Raw genomic sequence first — 20,532 nt, forward strand, 5'->3', positions numbered from 1 at the left:
GAGCTACGGCAGGCATTGCTATGTTAATTAGTTAACACCTTGTCTTACAGGTGAAGTGGTTAATGCTTTGGGGGTGGGGGGGGGGGGTGAAATAATTTACAATGGTAATTGTAATATGGCACATGGAGGGGGTTAATGTACTCACTCATGTATTTGAGATCAGTGACAATTAACCCCTTTGTGCTGCATTAATGACAGTGGCACCATCAATGTTAATTAACCCCTTTTATGCTACAGCATGAAGGGGTTTATAAACACTGCCACTAGTGCCACTAATGCAGCACAAAGGGGTTAATTAATTGCCACTGGTCAGTAATACATCAGTGCAGGGGCGTAACTATAGGGGGTGCAGCAGTTACGACCGCAACCGGGCCCTGTGATGCAGGGGGCCCATGCAGCCCCCTCTACATATGGCTGCTCTTTAGTTGTGCATTCCCCGCATGACCTGTGACCTCAGCCGGCTCCTCAGAGTACCCCTCTCCTGCTCCATGCATTGCCGCTCAGTCCGATGTCTGTTCTCCCCAGCCAGAGTCCCGCCCACCCCGAGTCCGGCCCACTCTGCACTGCAAACTTTTCCCGGGTAAACAAACTTTAAGCACACAGATGCAGTGCAGCCCTATGAGAGCTGGTTCCCCGGAGGACACTGCAGGCTTGTCTGCCAGCCCCCCCTCCTCCCCGTCATACACAGATGATGAAAGGTCTTTCTGGGAGATATGCTGATCGCCCGTCCAGCACACTGGATGGAGCCCAGGCCAACATGGATGAGTGCATGGCCTACAGCTTGGTCATGGTGAGTGAGAGGACCCCATCCCCCACACACCATTACATACCCCCTCCATCTCCCCCTGGGGACAGGGAACCCTTCTCACGTGGGGACAGGGACCCCCACTTCCCCTGGGGACAGGGACCCCTTCTCACCTGGGGGCAGTAACTTCATCTGCCCTGGAGAAAAGGACCTCATCTCTTCTGGGGACGGGGACCCCATCCTGCCTAGGGACAGTCCCCCAATGGGGCACCTAAAAATAAATAAAAATAAAAATACTGATACCAGTGGTGGAACTACAGGGCTCACAAAGGTCATACCTGTGACCATGCCCTGGAGTTCCACCGCCGGACTCGGAGGGAAGGGCCCTGGCTGGGGTTCAGGAGGGCCCTTCATGGTTTCTTGCATTGGGGCCCTGAAGGTTCTAGTTACGCCACTGCATCAGTGAGTACATTACCCCCCTCCATGTGTCATATTACAATTACCAATCATCATCATTATCATCATGATAATCACACAGTACAGGTGAGTTGAGCCACAGCACCTGTATTGTGTGATTATCATGATAATAATGATGATATAGAATGACAGAAATCTGTATCTTTATGCTTCATTCACACAGGCAGACATGCGTCTGACATCCAGGGCTGTCTTTTACTGGCTTGGGGATGCATAAAGTGTTACATGCATCCCATTTATTTATACTGAGACACACAGTCGCTATATCCCAGTATGTCATGCGTGCGGATCCCAGAATGCATGCAGGGTTTATTCAAGGACCCGCACCAACATATCATATTGGGATATAGCGGCTGTGTGTCTCAGTAGAAATAAATGGGATAAACCACCCCGTTAGCGGCCTTTACCGCCGTCGCCCGCCCACCCCAGTGTGAAAGCAGCCTTATTTTCTGGCAGTGCCCCTCCCGAGACTAGACTCTGGATCCGCCCCTGATTGACAGGCGCAGGCTAAGAGTGAGGAGCAGCAGTACTATGGGTGTTCTCTTGCCCCCAGTGAGCATGTGTTTTTTAGAGCGGGATGTGTTCTTTGATGCCCGCTCTCCTCGCTCAACCCCTTTCCCACTGGGATCTGTGTAAATGAGCGGGCTATGTGTAAATCCCCCGCTTGCTCTTCCACCCTCCCTCCTGGCAACCATGGACCAGAGCCAATCAGCAACAGGGAGGAGGATGATGTCCGCCAACAAAAGACACTGGGTCTGGTAGTGCCCTGGAGGGCATTGCACCATACTTGTCAATGGAAGCTAATGAGCTACAGCCTAATTCCCAAAGATCCATGCACCCATAGGAGGAGAGCCTTAGCATTTTTCTGAGCAAATTGATCCAGACTGGGCCAGTCCAGAAAGGAAAGCGAAGGGTATAGACCTATAGTCAGGGTCCGTGTTCTACATTCAAAAGAGAATGCACCGAAAGGAAGTTCACCTCTTCCCCCCCTCCCCTCCCTGCAATCTTCAGGGACATATCACAGGTCCCGGATTTCCCAGCCATTCGCAGCACAGCTCACGCATGCACAGTGCGTGCCTGGCTATGAAGCCACAGCCGAGTGCCCGCAGTAAGAATGCCAGCGCTGTCGAGAGGAGGGGGAGAGGACCGGGGCTTCATACGCCCACATTGCTGGACCATGGGACAGGCGCGTGTCTCATTATTAAAAGTCAGCAGCTGCACTTTTTGTAGCTGCCGACTTTAAATATTTTTTTGGGCGGAACTCCGCTTTAACCGATTCTGTCTGGCTCATGTCTATTTACGGGGGCAGAATGTCACCCCTGCTTGAAACCCCGTACCCGTATGGGGTTCCTTTAAGAGCCGCCAAAGGGCGCACGGGGGAACCAATGCACGTGGCTGGCGGTCGCGTGCACGAGCGCAAGCACAGGGATTTGTATGTGTAAACACACAAATCCTTGTGCTGTCAGGGGAGAGGAGACATGTCATTTGTTCCTAGTAAGTAAGAACAGTGGATCGAGCAGTTAAGAGAGGTGTTGCAAAACAAAGGACCCACAATCACCATTGGCTCCTGTGGGGGTAAGTGCTACATAAGTGAAGTTCAAACTTATGTCCCAAAATGCAAAAATCACAGTTATTATACCTTGACTTTGCAGTATTCAATGCCTGTCACGGGGTTTCAATCCCACTTCTTTCTAGTCTTAAGGTTGCTAGGGTTGCCACCTTTTCTTCAGGCCAAGCCCAAACACTTAACCACCTGTGGTTCATGGAAATTTTTTCTCGTGGTATACACCAGTGTTGCCAACTGCCCATTAATTTAGGGGCAGCCCGTAAATTTCAGCCCATTTTTGGGCTGCCTGTAAATGCCTGCTCCGAAGCCTGCCTGGCTCGGGAAAGTGCGTACATGTATTGGCGCCGCTGGTGACGTTGTTGAATGGAAGGCACTCGTTCTTGGTAGCGTGACGCAGTGGCGGTGCCTCACTACAGCAGAGAAGGAGCCAAGCAGGAGTGAGGACACTCATATGAGGAGGAGATTTAAAGTGGGCAGAGGAGGTTATTACTGGGGGGGGGGTAAAGCCGTGCAGGGGCAGAGGAGGACACTGATGTGCCTGTGGAGAGGTGAAAGGGGCACAGGAGGACACTGATGTGGAGAGGTGAAAGGGGCACAGGAGGAGGACACTGATGTGGGTAGGTAATATGAAGGGGGACAGAGGAGGAAACTTCTGTGACGGGGTGAGGAGGACACTAACATGTCCGCGCAGCCTCTCGCCACCTACTATATCATGCCCTCAGTCTCTGACCATCTCCTGTACCATGTCCGTAGCCTCTGATTATCTCCTGTATCATGTCCGCAGTTTCTGACCATCTCCATCTCCTGTACCATGGCCACAGCCTCTGACCACCTCCTGTATCATGGCCGCAGTTTCTGACCATCTCCATCTCCTGTATCATGTCTGCAGCCCCTGACCACCTCCTGTATCATGTCCGCAGCCTCTGACCACCTCCTGTATCATGACCACAGCCTCTGACCACCTCCTGTGTCATGCCTGCAGCCTCTGATCACCTCCTGTATCATGTCGGTATCCTCTGTCTGCCCCTGCATCATTTCTGCAGCCTCTGACCACCTCCTGTATCATGTCTGCCACCTCTAACCATCTCTTGTATCATGTTTGCAATCTGACCATCTCTTATCTTTTATCATGTCTGCAGTCTCTGAGGGGGAGTCTGGAGATGAGTTAAGAGTGAGAGCACTGCCGACATGGGGGTCACAAGAGGAGTCAGACATATGTGGACTGGGAAGAGAAGACTACAGAAAAAAAACAGAGCTGCCAAGCTGGAGCTGTCTGACTGAGCCTTGCATGGTGCACCTGAGAAGAGGTCAGTGACAGTGCCGCCAGGCCAGTCTGAGGGGGGTGTCGCTGATGTCAGGGGGTAGTGAATGCAATAGAGTAAGGGGGCGCTGATATAAAGGTTCCCCTCTATATTAATAACCCCCTCCTCTTAGTGTATTCACTCTGCGGAAGGTGGTCTCTGGTCACCAGAGTGCCCCCCCACATCAGAGTTCCTGGCATTTCCCGTTACATCGGAGTCTGCGGGATTCCCCCCTTACAGTGCAAGGGCAATGATGCAGACCCTTGTGTAAGTGGGCAAGCCGCCTGGTATGGTTGGGGGGGGGGGGGCGCTCACTCGTTCCCCCATCCTGGCTGCCTGGTTGCTTGCTCGGATAAGGGTCTGGTATGGATTGTGGGGTGGACCCTTACGCCAATTTTTTTTAAATTCTGCCATGGAGTTCCCCTTAAAATGTATACCAGACCCAAAGGGCCCGGTATGGACTGGGGGGAGAACCCATGCATTTTTTTGTTAATTCTTTCATAGGGTTCCCCTTAACCAATTCAATACACTTTATTATATACTGTACACTGCACTATATACTCTGAACTGCAGTATATATCTTATGCGGACTGCACTATATACTCTGCAGAACAATTGGGCCTTATGTGTTGATGGTGCCAAAACACTGCAACCCCTCACAGTTACTCTTGTTGGGCACAGGAACGGTCCCTGCTAAAAATTGTAATTGCATGCTCCAGTCAAACAGGAGCAGAAAAATTGGGCCTTGGATGTTGGTGGTGCCAGAACACTGTAACCCCTCACAGTTACTCTTGTTGCGCACAAAAACGGGCCCTGCTGTTAAATATTTTAAAAAATTGTAATTACATGCCCCTGTTAAACAGGGGCAGAAAAACTGGGCCTTGGGTGTTGGTGGTGCCTTAAACCAAAAATATTGTTGGAAGCTAGCATCTTCAAGATTCAGATATAGATAGCATAGGCAGTCTTCAAGTGATCCCAGATCCATAGCAAATTCAATCAGTTAAATCAGCATCAGGTGCTTGATAGCTGATGATCAGGGACTGATTCATTTTTATAAATGTGAGCCTATCAACAGAGTCTGTGGACAGGCGCACTCTTTGATCCATTACAAACCCTCTAGCAGCACTGAATGTGCATTCAAAAAGCATCCTGGATGCAGAACAGGCCAGTAGCTTGATTGCATTTTGAGCAAGTTCTGGCCAGTGGTCCATCCTCAAGACCCAGTGACCCAGTGGATGCTCTGTTGAAAAGGTCTCCAAGTCTGTTCTTGCCCCTAGATATTCCTGCAACATATAATGCAGACACTGGTAATGGTTGCTTGAACCTAGCAGACCTTGGCACTGAGGACTGAAAAACAGTGTAAAGGCATTGGTCAGCCAGCCACCTTCTCCACCGCTCCTCTTCTGACCGAATGGAGCCTCAGAAATACGTTGTCCAGCACCAGCAAATGGCAACCTCCCAGGGTCTGGAAAGCATTACACAAACTTTTCTTCAAGGCCTCCTGAAGATGTTTAATCCTCTGCTCCATCTGCGAAGGCAGGATGAGTTCTGCAACTTTACCCTTATAACGTGGATCAAGAAGGGTTGCCAGCCAGTAATGATCCCTCTCCTTGATACCACAAATCCTAGGGTCCTTTCACAAGCTTTGCAGAATTAGGGAGGCCATGCAGCATAAGTTTGCAGAGGCATTCAATTAGGAGCCCTCTGAGACACTAAGGATGACATTATCCAGGACTTTCTCCTCCCAGCCACGTACAACTACTTGGGTTTCTGGGGACTGAAAACCATCCCTTGAAGACTGCTGCGTGTTATCCTTTACTTCCATGCTGACAAAACTCTCCTCTTCATCCTGTGTGTCTGGTGGCCCGCAGGAATGCTATCTGCATAAAGGGGGCCTTGAGATGGAAGGAAGTCCTCTTCCTCCTGCTGTTCTGCCTCAAGTGCCCTATCCATGATTCCACAAAGCATGTGCTCCAGCAGGAAGACTAGGGGGGCAGTGTCACTGATGCATACATTATCACTGCTCATCATCCTTGTGGCCTCCTCCAAATGGTGACAGGACAGTGCATGCATCCTTGATCAGTAGCCACTGGCATGGCAAAAAGAAGCCAAGCTCCCCTGACCCTGTCCTGGTGCCATAATCACACAGGTAATCATTGATGGCTCTCTGCTGTGTGTGCATTGCCAATGTTGCGTTCCACCTGGTGGGCATGTCACAAATGAGGCGGTTGGTGGGCAGGTTAAATTCCCTTTGAATTTCAGGCAGCCGAGCATTGGCATTGTATGACCGCAGGAAATAACCAGAGACATTTCGGCCTTCCTCAGGAGATCTTGTAAGCATGGTTACCTGGTCAAGAAACACTGCACCACCAAATTCAGGACGTGTGCTAAGCATGGAACATGGGACAAGTGTCTCTGTTGGAGGGCGGAGAGATAGTTGGTGCCATGGTCGCATACAAGGATTCCTGGCTCAAGCTGCCATGGCGCCAACCACCTCTGAGCCTGCCTATGCAGAGCTGACAGAATCTCTGCCCCAGTGTGGCTCCTGTCCCCTAGGCAGACCAACTGAAGCATCGCATGGCATCTTTTAGCCTGACTGCTTGCGTAGCCCTTTGAGCGCTTACGGAGCACTGCTGGTTCAGAGGACAATTCTGCAGAAGAGTCCAAAAAAGAGGGAGGGGAGCATACAGATGTTGTGGCAGAATCACCACCAGATTTGGAGGAGTGGTGGCGGAACAAGCTCCAACAATGAACCCTGTCCTGCATCCTTCCCAGCTGCCAGCAGAGTTACCCAGTGCGCCGTGAAGGAAAGGTAACGTCCCTGCCCTTGCCTGCTGGACCATGAGTCAGCGGTAATATGAACCTTGCTGCTGACCGCCCTGACCAATGAGGCCAAAACATTGCCTTCCGCATGAATGTAGAGAGCTGGAATAGCCTTATGTGAAAAAAATGTCATTGATCAGTATCTCACAAAAGGTGAGTACAGCCCTCAGATTATTGTAAATATTTTATTCTATCTTTTCATGTGACAACACTGAAGTGTCTTCGGCCCCTGTCGAAGACATATGTGTCGAAACGCGTCGGGATAGCTGTTGGCACCCTACATTGCTTTTATTCCTATTTTTATCTTATTTCTTTGTGATCACTAAGTCATTATTAACTTTTTGACTTTTAATAAATTATTGTTTCATACCGTCTGACCCGCACCATGTGGAGCCCTTTTTTTCTTTTTTCCTTTTTCCTTTTTGGTCTAAATCCCTAACATCTTTCACTCCATTTTGGGGTGACTGGAGTATTGGTGTGTACTGGGCCACGTCCGAGCTGGATTAGAAACCATCCTGATGTTCCACCTGTGAAATACATCGTTGGGCATACAGTCGTTTGGAGTTTCCTCACCAGTTCGACGGACTCTCATCGATCCACTCCTTGGTCCTAGATTGAGACCTCAAGCCTTACTGACTCAACCGTCATACGACTGTGTGAGTCCAACAGAGTTGGTAAGAAGTATTTATCCACATTTCTTAAAGTTTACAGACAAGCTGATTTACATGGACATATTCGTTTAGTAAGATTCCTCTCTTACTTCGAAACGGTCTAACCATCCACGTACCAGCTACACTACGGAAGCCTATACCCATTTCAAATGAACTTTATTTTATTTATATGATTTTTGATATATGACCACCCTTTTTGAGTACATGTTGAATACATTTACCACCACAGAAGCGCTACACCATTTTTGTCTTTCGTTTGTTGAACTTTGTTTGTTTTAGTGTCAGCTGCTGTTTTCTGTTTACATTTGGCTATAGCGCAGTGTTTTCCCCCTATTCCCATTGCTGTGTATTGGCAGGGCATTGCTGGGTATTGCAGAGTATTGCTGGGTATTGCTGGGTATTGCAGAGTATCGGCAGGGCATTGCTGGGTATTGCAGAGTATCGGCAGGACATTGCTGGATATTGCAGAATATTGGCAGGGCATTACTGGGTATTGCAGAGTATTGGCAGGGAATTGCAGCGTATTGGGAGGGCATTGTTGGGTTAATTGTCGGTGAGCAGCGCTGTGGGCACTACTGATCTAGCCCACAGCGCTGCTGCCACCGATCTCTCCCCTCACACTGTAACGATCGGTACAGAGAAGGGAGGGAAGAACCGGCGTCATGACATGACGCCGGTTTGTTTACAAGTGATCGCTCCGTCATTTGATGGATCGATCACGTGGTAAACGGCCGCGATGATGCAGTCACGGATTTTCTCGAGTACATGCCCCAGGGGGCACGCGAGAGTGGAATTCTGGGAGGACGTCATAGTACGTCCTCCCGGGGTTAAGCAACCACCCTGTAGCCATCATTAGGCTATGGGCCGGTTGTTAACTGGTTAAACTAATAACACACAAAGAATTAAATGTTACCATGTTTTTATTGAACACACCATGTAAACATTCACAGTGCATGTGGAAAAAGTATGTAAACCCCTAGACTAATGACATCTCCAAGAGTTAATTGGAGTGAGGTGTCAGCCAACTGGAGTCCAATAAATGAGATGAGATTGGTGGTGATGGTTACAGCTGCCCTGCCCTTTAAAAAAACACACACCAGTTCTGGGTTTGCTTTTCACAAGAAGCATTGTCTAATGTAAATAATGCCTCACACAAAAGAGCTCTCAGAAGACCTACGATTAAGAATTATTGACTTGCATAAAGCTGGAAAGGGTTATAAAAGTATCTCCAAAAGCCTTGCTGTTCATCAGTCCACGGTAAGACAAATTGTCTATAAATGGAGAAAGTTCAGCACTGCTGCTATTCTCCCTAGAAGTGGGCGTCTTGTAAAGATGACTGCAAGAGCACAGTGCAGAGTGCTCAATGAGGTGAAGAAGAATCCTAGTGTGTCAGCTAAAGACTTACGTCTCTGGCATATGTTAACATCCCTGTTAGGGAATCTATGATATGTAAAACACTAAACAAGAATGGATTTCATGGGATGATACCACAGAGGAAGCCACTGCTGTCCAAAATAAAACATTGCTGCACGTTTACAGTTTGCACAAGAGCACCTGGATGTTGCACAGCAGTACTGGCAAAATATTCTGTGGACAGATGAAACCAAAGTTGAGTTGTTTGGAAGAAACACACAACACTATGTGTGGAGAAAAAGAGGCACAGCACAACAATATCAAAACCTCATCCCAACTGTGAAGTATGGTGGCGGGGGCATCATGGTTTGGGGCTGCTTTTCTGCATCAGGGCCCGGACGGATTGCTATCATCGAAGGAAAAATGAATTCCCAAGTTTATCAAGACATTTTGCAGGTGAACTTAAGGCCATCTGTCCACCAGCTAAAGCTCAACAGAAGATGGTGCTGCAACAGGACAACGACCCAAAGCATAGAAGTAAATCAACAGAATGGCTTAAACAGATGAAAATATGCCTTCTGGAGTGGCCCAGTCAGAGTTCTGACCTCAACCTGATTGAGATGCTGTGGCATGACCTCAAAAAAGCGATTAACACCAGACATCGCAAGAATATTGCTGAACTGAAACAGTTCTGTAAAGAGGAATGGTCAAGAATTACTCCTGACCGTTGTGCACGTCTGATCTGCAACTACAGGAAACATTTGGTTGAAGTTATTGCTGCCAAAGGAGGTTCAACCAGTTATTAAATCCAAGGGTTCACGTACTTTTTCCACCTGCACTGTGAATGTTTACATGGTGTGTTCAATAAAAACATGGTAACATTTAATTCTTTGTGTGTTATTAGTTTAAGCAGACTGCGATTGTCTATTGTGACTTAGATGAAGATCAGATCACACTGAATGACCAAATTTGTGCAGAAATCCATATCATTCCAAAAGGGTTCATATACTTTTTCTGAAACTGTATATTTTTTTCACTTTAATTGTGATTTCCGCGCCACTTTTTTTATCACTATCTATTTGAGATAGAGGTTAAAATACTATTCACATTTATATATTCAAGGTGGCAGCGTTATTAGGATTTATTAATTTATTCTAGAGACGCAGTGGTGGAACTTCAAAGTTTGGGCGCAATATACCTTTTTACCATCAGTTTTAAATTGACATTTTATACCATGATACGTGTAATGACATTTTTTACTGTATGCATAATTTCAGTGGCTTGGCTATGGTTCATGTTAATGTTTGCATGACAATTTTAATAAATTTTGAGACTGCATTTACTCAATTAGTCAATTGTTGGCTAACCGCATTCACCTCATTTAAAGTCCCGAGGCGATTTCCTGTTTTTTATTGCGAACATTGGGATGAAGGTGGTTTGCAGGTGACACCAGACCTTTTCCTTTTTGTTTCACTCTCTCATACTGGTCACTGGAAGTTCAACATGGCACCTCATGGCAAAGAACTCTCTGAGGATCTGAAAAAAAACTGTTGCTGTACATAAAGATGGCCCAGGCTATGAGAAGATTGCCAAGACCCTGAAACTGAGCTGCAGCACGGTGGCCAAGACCATACAGCGGTATAACAGGACAGGCTCCATTTAGAACAGGTCTCGCCATGGTCAACCAAAGAAGTTGAGTGCACGTGCTCAGTGCCATATCCAGAGGTTGGCTTTGGGAAATAGATTGAGTGCTGCCAGCATTGCTGCAGAGGTTGAAGGGGTGAGGGCTCAGCCAGTCAATGCTCAGACCATACGCCACACACTGCATCAAATTGGTCTGCATGGCTGTCGTCCCAGAAGGAAGCCTCTTCTAAAGATGATGCACAAGAAAGCCCACCAACAATTTGCTGAAGACAAGCAGAGTAAGGACATGGATTATTGGAACCATGTCCTATGGTCTGATGAGACCAAGATAAACTTATTTGGTTCAGATGGTGTCAAGCGTGTGTGGCACTTATTTGGTTCAGATGGTGTCAAGCATGTGTGGCGGCAACCAAGTGAGGAGTGCAAAGACAAGTGTATCTTGCCTACAGTCAAGCATGGTGTCATGGTCTGGGCCGGATACGTGCTTCCGGCACTGGGGAGCTACAGTTCATTGAGGAAACCATGAATGCCTACATGTACTGTTCAGGGCCATCTTTAATATTGATTGGACCCTGGGCAAAATTTTTTTATGAGGGGGTCCTTTAATAGACAATAAACTCCTGGGCTCAGTGGCAGTGCAATGCAGACTTTCAAGCATGCCCCTTCACCTCCCCAGTGGGCAGCATTTAGTATTGGTGATGGTGGATATGACCACAGGGGGACATTTTATATGTATGAATACCGCCTTTATTTACATATGAATCCTGCCGGTCTGCCTCTATTTACATATGAATGCCATCACAGTTTACATATCAATGTCGGTATTTACATATAAACACAGGGTCTGCAGGTGAGTCATCTGTACTCAACAATAGGGCAGAGCTGGACAGCATTAGTAACAGAACTTTACACTGAGATATCAGGACACAACATGGTACTAAAACAAGGGAAGTTAAACTGGGATAGTTACCAAGTATGAGGCAGCTGCTTTGGGCCCCACAAAAATGACAGGGCCCTGCCTTAAAAACGGACCTGTTACTGTTGACATACTGAAGCAGAGCATGATCCCCTCAATTCGGAGACTGGGCCACAGGGCAGTATTCCAACATAATGACCCCAAACACACCTCCAAGATGACCACTGCCTTGCTAAGGAAGCTGAGGGTAAAGGTGATGGACTGGCCAAGCATGTCTCCAGACTTAAACCCTATTGAGCATCTGGGGGGCATCCTCCAACGGTAGGTGGAGGAGCGCAAGGTCTCTACCATCCACCAGCTCCGTGATGTGCTCATGGAGGGGTGGAAGAGGACTCCAGTGCCAACCTGTGAAGCTCTGGTGAACTCCATGCCCAAGAGGGTTAAGGCAGTGCAGGAAAATAATGGTGGTCACACAAAATATTGACACTTTGGGCCCAATTTGGACATTTTCACTTAGGGGTGTACTCACTTTTGTTGCCAGTGGTTTAGACATTAATGACTGTGTGTTGAGTTATTTTGAGGGGACAGCAAATTTACACTGTTATACAAGCTGTACACTCACTACATTACATTGTAGCAAAGTGTCATTTCTTCAGTGTTGTCACATGAAAAGATAGAATAAAATATTTACAAAAAATGTGAGGTGTGTACTCACTTTTGTGAGATACTGTATATATGAAATACACTGCCTGCACTAAATAACTTGCCTAATTTAGCTCAATCTCTCTCGCTCCATCCACGCCAACACTACACATGGCCACTGTTGGAAGAAGTCCCCCTGAGCCATGATTGGCCAGAGACACCCTAGTGGTGAGTGTAAATCCCCCTTTACATTGGTGGCCATTGTAGAATTCCCCCTTTATTGGCTGTTAATGTAAAATTCCCCATTACATTGTAATTTGTGCTATAACCTCTAGCAGTCAGTCGGTGAGCAGTAATGATATTCTATTGGGTGTACTCACTTTTGTTGCCAGTGGTTTAGACATTTAATGGGTGTGTGTTGAGTTATTTTGAGGGGACAGCACAATCTGGTCAACTTATGCTACATCAGTGCAAAAATTCAAACTTTCATTGAATGCAACTGTGTATAAAAGAATGAGGTATACCAGTCTCATTGGATATCTCCCCTTCTGAACATGGGATGCACCCATAGCAGCAAGAGTGAATTGAAGATCCTGGCTTCTTTCTGTATCCAGGCAAACAAATATCAGAGCACCGAGATTCCACCTTCGAAAACGAAGTAAAGCAAAAATTTGGAAATATCAAAAACGAATTTTACATGTGTAAAATGATAATCGAAATACAGTATGTGAGTGTGTTGTAAGATGTTACTGCATTTCCCCATTCACTGCTTGAGAGCACAATTGATGGGGAAGTCCCTCAAAAAGATTGGTCTTCTTAACCAATCTAAATGCCCGTACACACGATCGGACATTTTGACAACAAACATGCAAATTAGCTGTTTTGGAGCAACATGCGACCGTGTGTACGCTCCGTCGTACAAACTTTTTCGGTTTTCATTGGGCTTTTGTTGGCTGTGCGAACCGACAAACTTTCTGGCAAGCAAAAGTCCGATGGAGCAAAGTCTGATCCAGTGTACAGAAAACCATAGGACTTTTGTACAAAGTACAAACACGCGTGCTCAGAACCAATGCAAAAGATCAGACAACAATACCGAAGTTGACCATAGGTGGCGGTAAAGAGCAGAAAAACCATGTGATTTGGTGAAAGTTGGCTGAAAAAGTCCTGCCGTGTGTATGCAATACAAGCTCTCGGCTGACGCCCTTTGTACAAAAATCCACGGGAAAGTTTGCACAAAGTCTGATCGTGTGTATGAGGCTTAATACTACTAAAAATCTTCGAACAATAGGATGATTGAATTTAAATTGAAAATGAGGATGGTGTACTTAGAGGTGTACTCACTTTTGTTGCCAGCGGTTTAGACATTAATGGCTGTGTGTGGAGTTATTTTGAGGGGACAACAAATCAACACTTTAATGTCGCGTAAACGCGATCGGAAAAATTCGGCCAGCAACAGACCGATGAGAGCTTTTCATCGGAAAATGCGACCGTGTGTATGCTCCATCAGACTTTTGCTGGCGGAATTTGGGCCAGCAAAAGATTGAGAGCATGTTTCTCAATTTTTCCGATGGAAATTCCGATCGTCTGTGGCAATTCCGACGCGCAACATTCCGACGCATGCTCGGAAGCAACTATATTTTCGCAGCTCATCGTAGTTTTGTACATCACTGCGTTCTTGAGGGCCCAGAATTTGGTGTGACCGTGTGTCTGTGGCAATTCCGACGCGCAACATTCCGACGCATGCTCGGAAACAATTTGAAGCATGCTCGGAAGCAACCCTATTTTCGCAGCTCATCGTAGTTTTGTACATCACTGCATTCTTGAGGGCCCGGAATTTGGTGTGACCGGGTGTAGGCAACACAAGCTTGAGCGGAATTCCGATCATGTGTACGCGGCATTATACAAGCTGTACACTTGACACACTCCAAATTTCTAGCAAATTTGCATGGGATGACTATTGCCCAACATAACTGAACCAGAACTTGGGGCAGATTTGCAGAATGTTTGCAAAGAAAGTTGACCCGGAGTCAGTCCTGGTTCACACCTATGCATTTTTTCTGTGCATTTTCAGTTTTGCAGAAACGCACTACAGTACATTTAACTTGGTTTCCTATGGATGTAGTTCACATCTGTGCATTTTTTGGAGAGGGTCAGGGATTGTTTTCTGGTTTTTGGTTCCATAGAATTAAATAGCTCAAAAATGCAAAATGCACTTGGAATAAGCAAACTGCAACCTGCATCGGTGTGAATCAGCCCTCATGCAATGTGGACTTGCTGCAATTGTGTAAAAAAAAAAAAAAAAAGCCTGGCAAGTCTAGCAAAGCTTAGCAAGTCATTTTCATACTTGCGACGCAGTTGTTTGCTATCTGGGATAATAATAATCTTTGAAGCAATATACACCATATTACCAAAAGTATTGGGACACCTACCTTTACATGCATATGAACTTTAATGTCATCCCAGTCTTAAGCCCCATACACACGGTCGGACTTTGTACAAACTTTCCCGTGGACTTTTGTACAAAGGGCGTGGTCCACAAGTTTGTATTGCATACACACGGTCGGACTTTTTGACAACAAACACGAACGTAATGACGTCACAACGTACTGACGCCGCTTCAAAAGAGGACGTTCAATGACTCCTGCGCCACCTTTGGTCAACTTCTGTATTGTAGTCTGATCGTTTGCATAGGCTCTGAGCATGCGTGTTTGTACCTTGTACAAAAGTCCGATGCCTTTGCGTACACACGGTCGGACTTTGCTCCTTCGGACTTCTGTTGTCAAAAAGTTTGTCCGTTCGCACAGCCAACAAAAGTCCGATGAAAACAGAAAAAGTTTGTCCGATGGAGCGTACACACGGTCGGATGTTGCTCCAAAACAGCTAATTTGCCTGTTTGTTGTCAAAAAGTCCGACCGTGTGTACGGGCCTTTAAGGCCCATACACACGATCGGACTTTTTGACAACAAACATGCAAATTAGCTGTTTTGGAGCAACATCCGACCGTGTGTACGCTCCATCGGACAAACTTTTTTGGTTTTCATCGGACTTTTGTTGGCTGTGCTAACTGACAAACTTTCTGGCTACAAAAGTCCGATGGAGCAAAGTCCGATCGTGTGTACAGAAAACCATAGGACTTTTGTACAAAGTACAAACAGGCATGCTCAGAACCAATGCAAAAGATCAGAGAACAATACAGAAGTTGACCAAAGGTGGCGGTAAAGAGCAGAAAACCACATGATTTGGTGAGAGTTGGCTGAAAAAGTCCTGCCGTGTGTATGCAATACAAGTTCAGGGCTGACACCTTTGTACAAAAATTCAAGGGAAAGTTTGTACAAAGTCCTATCGTGTGTATGAGGCTTTAGACCGATGGAGCAAAGTCTGATTGTGTGTACACAAAACCATCAGACTTTTGTGCAAAAGATCAGACAACAATACAGAAGTTGACCAAATGGTGGCGCCGCAGTAATTTAACGTCCTCTTTTGAAGTGTCGTCAGTACGTTGAACGGTCACTACGTTCGGGTTTGTTGCCTAAAAAGTCTGATTGCATGTATGCAATACAAATTTACAGCCAACGCCCTTTGTACAAAAGTCCACGGGAAATTTTGTACAAAGTCCGATCGTGTGTATGAGGCTTTAGTCCATAGGGTTCAATATTGAGTTGGCCCTTTGCAGCTATAACAGCTTCAACTCTTCTGGGAAGGCCGTCCACAAGGTTTAGGTATGTGTCTATCGTAATGTTTGAACAATCTTCCAGATGCACATTGGTGAGGTCAGGCACTGATGATCGATGAGAAGACCTGGCTCGCAGTCTTCGCTCTAATTTATCCCAAAGGCGTTCTATCGGGTTGAGGTTAGGACTCTGCACAGGCCAGGCAAGTTCCTCCACCCCAAACTCTCTCATCTACAGTGGCTTGAATTCATACCCCTTGAAATTGTCCACATTTTGTCATGTTACAACCAAAAACGTAAATGTATTTTATTGCGTTTTTATATGATAGACCAACACAAAGTGGCACATAATTGTGAAGTGGAAAGAAAATGATAGATAGTTTTCAAATGTTTTTTGCAAATAAATATGTGAAATGTGCGGTGTGCATTTGTATTCAACCCCCTTTACTCTGATACCCCTAATTTAAATCTAGTGGAACCAATTGCCTTCAGAAGTCACTTAATTAGTAAATAGAGTCCACCTATGTGTAATTTAATCTCAGTATAAATGCAGCTGTTCTGTCAAGCCCTCAGAGGTTTGTTAGAGAACCTTAGTGAACAAACGGCATCATGAAGGCCAAGGAACATACCAGACAGATCAGGGATGAAGTTGTGGAGAAGTTTAAAGCAGGTTTAGGTTATAAAAAAAATATCCCAAGCTTTGAACATCTCACGGAGCTCTGTTCAATCCATCTTCCGAAAAGGGAAAGAGTATGGGCACAACTGCAAACCTACCAAGACATGGCCGTCCACCTAAACTGACCAGCCGGACTAGGAGAGCATTCATCAGAGAAGCAGCCAAGAGGTCCATGGTAACTCTGGAGGAGCTGCAGAGATCCACAGCTCAGGGGAGAGAATCTGTCCACAGGACAACTATTAGTTGTGCTCTCCACAAATATGACCTTTATGGAAGAGTGACAAGAAGAAAGACATTGTTAAAAGAAAGACATAAGAAGTCCTGTTTGCAGTTTGTGAGAAGCCATGTGGGGGACACAGCAAAAATGTGGAAGAAGGTGCTCTGGTCAGATGAGACCAAAATGTAACTTTTGGGCCTAAAAGCAAAACACTATGGCGGAAAACTAACACTGCACATCACCCTGAACACACCATCCCCACTGTGAAACATGGGGGTGGCAGCATCATGTTGTGGGGATGCTTTTCTTCAGCAGGGACAGGGAAGCTGGTCACAGTTGATGGGAAGATGGATGGAGCCAAATACAGGGAAATCTTAGAAGAAAACCTGTTAGACTCTGCAAAAGACTTGAGACCGGGGCGGAGGTTCACCTTCCATCAGGACAACGACCCGAAACATACAGCCAGAGCTACAATGGAATGGTTTTGATCAAAGCATATTCATGTGTTAGCCCATGTACATACGGTCAGACATTCTGACAACCAAATCCGTTGGATTTTGTCCGACACTGTTGCATACACACGGTCGGACAAAGTTGTCGGAAAATCCGATCGTTCAGAACGTGATGACGTTATTTCGTTACCATGGGACTACGTTCAGGCTAGTAGCCAATAGCTTTGGTGTAGGAATTTGATCTGAACATGCGTGGCACTTTGTCCGATCGGAATTCTCTACACACAATCGGACAAAGTCCGATCGGATCATGTTGTCGGAAATTTTTTATAGCCCAGTTGGAAAACTTGGTCCGTTGGATACTCCGACGGAAACAGTCCGATGGAGCCCACACAGAGTCGGATTATTAACACAGTCCTATCAGACATTGTCCATGGGAATATCCGACCGTGTGTACAAGGGCTTAGAATGGCCCAGTCACAGTCCAGACCTAAATCCAATTGGGAAGCTGTGGCAAGACATGAAACTTGCTGTTCAGATGCTCTCCATCCAATTTGACAGAGCTTGAGATATTTTGCAAAGAAGAATGAGCAATAATGTCCCTCTCTAGATGTGCAAAGCTGCTGGAGACATCCCCAAAAAGACATGTAGCTGTAATTGCAGCAAAAGGAGGTTCTACAAAAGTATTGACTCCGGGGGGCGCCATACAAATGTACCCCCCACACTTTTCACATATTTATTTGTAAAAACATTTTGGAAACCATTTATCATTTTAGTTCCACTTCACAATTATGTGCCACTTTCTGTTGGTCTATCACATAAAATCCTAATAAAATACATTTACATTTTTGGTTGTAATATGGCAAAATGTGGAAAATTTCAAGAGGTATGAATACTTTTTCAAGGCACTGTATGTCTTTTTGGATCTTGCTTTGTGCACTGGTGTGCAGTCATGTTTAAACAGGAATGGGCCATCCCCAAACTGTTCCCACAAAGTTGCTGACACCTTAAGTCCCCTTTCACACGGATGATCCATTCAGGTCCGCCTGTCGTTTTTTTTTTTAGGCGGACCTGAATGGATGCTCCATAGAGGTCTATGGAGGGATGGATGTCAGCGGTCTATGGAGGGACATGTCCGCTGACATCTGACCCGCGCCGATCCGAAAAAGCTATTTTTTCCAACTGTCATCGGATCGGGTGATGACGGACTCTGCGGTCTGTCATCATTCGATTCCCCCATAGGGGAGAGCGGTGCTCTGACAGGTCCATCCCTGCACATTGTGCAGAGACAGACCTGTCATCTTCCTGCTCAGCGGGGATCAACGGAGCGATCCCCCGCTGAGCAGAGCGGGCTCCGTACACGGACACGTCCATGTGAAGGAGCTCTAAGAGTTCCCTTCACTGGAACTAAGGGGCCAAACCCCACCCCTGAAAAACTACCCCATGCAATAATCCCCCCTCCACCAAATGATTTGGATCAGTATACAAAGCAAAATCCATAAAGACATGGATGAGTCAGTTTGGGATGGAGGAACTTGACTGGCCTGCACAGAGTCCTGACCTCAACCTAATAGAACGCCTTTGGGATGAATTATAGTAGAGACTACAAGCCAGGCCTTCTCGTCCAACATCAGTGCCTGACCTCACAAATGCGCTTCTGGAAGAATGGTCAGACATTCCCATAGACACACTCCTAAACCTTGTGGACGGCCTTCCCAGAAGAACTGAAGCTGTTATAGCTGCAAAGGGTGGGCCAACTCAATATTGAACCCTACAAACTATGACTGGGATGCCATTAGACCCCTTTCACACTGAGGCACTTTTCAGGCTTTTAGCGCTAAAAATAGCCTCTCAAGCCACCCCAATGTGAAAGCCAGAATGCTTTCACACTTGGGCGGTGCGCTTGCAGGACAGAAAAAAAAAGTTCTGCAAGCAGTATCTTTGGGGCGGTGGGGCAGCAGTGTATACACCGCTGCTTCGCTGCCCCTGCCCATTGAAATGAATGGGCACCGCTGCCAATGCGCCTGTAAAGGGCTTCAGCAGCGGTGCTTCTCGGGCGCTATTAACCCTTTCCCCGGCGGCTAGTGGGGGTTTAAAGCGTCCCTCTAGAGGCCGAATAGCGCCGCTATAACAGCAGTAAAGCGCCGCTAGTATTAGCGGCGCTTTACTGCTGATGCCCCACCGCCCCAGTGTCAAAGTAGCCTTAAAGTTTATGTGTGTGTAAAGGCAGGCGTCCCAGTACTTTTGGTAATATAGTATACTTTATAGGTAACATTACAAAACTTCATTGCTTGACTATGACTTTTGCACATCTGTTCTGAAAATTGTTAAAAGGATAGACCAATGTCATCAAAAGTGGATGCCACGTGTGGTTCTCCTCACCATTTTATTGTGTTCACCCCATTGTATTTTCGTAGCGTTAATATGAAGTTGGTCTTCCTCTTTAGCCCATGGTGTGTACAAACCAACATCAGTAATACTTATTTCAAAACGCGTAGTCTTGATCAAATTTAGGATTTTATAGTAGAAGGGAAATTCACCCTTTTTATCAAAAAAGGTCTTTCTATCCACCATCTTAAATTGATTTTTTATTTTTTTCATACATTTATGCAACTGAAGGACAAAAAAAAAGAAAACCTCAAGAAAGTTAAAGCTGAAGTCATCTGTGACAATATTGAGGTCTGATGAACCCCAAACTTTGGAAAAATGGGGGAGTAATACTGAGCACCATGCCACCCTCATTTTCCTCAGAATTTACAAGTCCGTAAAGTTTGAGATCTGGATCTAAAATTTTCCGACAAGAAAAAAATCAGATCGTTTAAATTCCGATCGTGTGGAGACCATTCCGACTCACAAAGTGCCACGCATGCTCAGACAGAATAAAAAACGAGACAAAATCTATTGGCCGCTGGCCTCCTTATAGTCCCGTCGTACGTGTTGTATGTCACCTCGTTCTGAACAATCGGATTTTCCGACAACTTTGGGCGAACATGTGTAAGCAAGACAAGTTTGGGCCAAAATCTGTCGGAAAAAAAACTACGGATTTTGTCGCTGGAATGTCCGACCGCGTGCACAGGGCATTATGCCGCGTACTGACAGTTGGAATTTCGGCCAGCAAAAGACCGATGAGAGCTTTTTGTCGGAAAATGCAACCGTGTGTATGCTCCATCGGAATTTTGCTGGCCGAATTTTCGCCAGCAAAAGATTGAGAGCAGGTTCTCAATTTTTCAGACGGAAAAAGTTTCTATTTGAAATTCCAATCGTGTGTATGCAATTCCGATGCGCAAAAACTCACGCATGCTCAGATTCAACTACGAGATGGAAGCTATTGGTTACTGGGTATTGAACTTTCTTTTTCTAGTCCCGTCATACGTGTTG

At 46.1% G+C, this 20,532-nt stretch overlaps 1 protein-coding gene across 1 annotated transcript in view; it reads right to left on the reverse strand.

The window, feature by feature from the left end:
• Positions 1 to 20,532, reverse strand: part of LOC143975943 (vomeronasal type-2 receptor 26-like) — a 72,015-nt gene that overhangs the window by 1,490 nt on the left and 49,993 nt on the right. Inside the window, exons 4-5 of the mRNA XM_077478474.1 lie at positions 19,537 to 19,767; positions 12,664 to 12,784 (exon numbers count right to left, since the gene is read on the reverse strand). Coding sequence (XP_077334600.1) covers positions 12,664 to 12,784; positions 19,537 to 19,767 — 352 coding nt within the window. The remainder of the gene's footprint in view (positions 1 to 12,663; positions 12,785 to 19,536; positions 19,768 to 20,532) is intronic.

Source organism: Lithobates pipiens, unplaced genomic scaffold (genome assembly GCF_037356315.1).
Source record: "Lithobates pipiens isolate NorthernLeopardFrog02 unplaced genomic scaffold, aLitPip1_a1.2 Scaffold_13, whole genome shotgun sequence".
Lineage (NCBI taxonomy): Eukaryota > Metazoa > Chordata > Amphibia > Anura > Ranidae > Lithobates > Lithobates pipiens.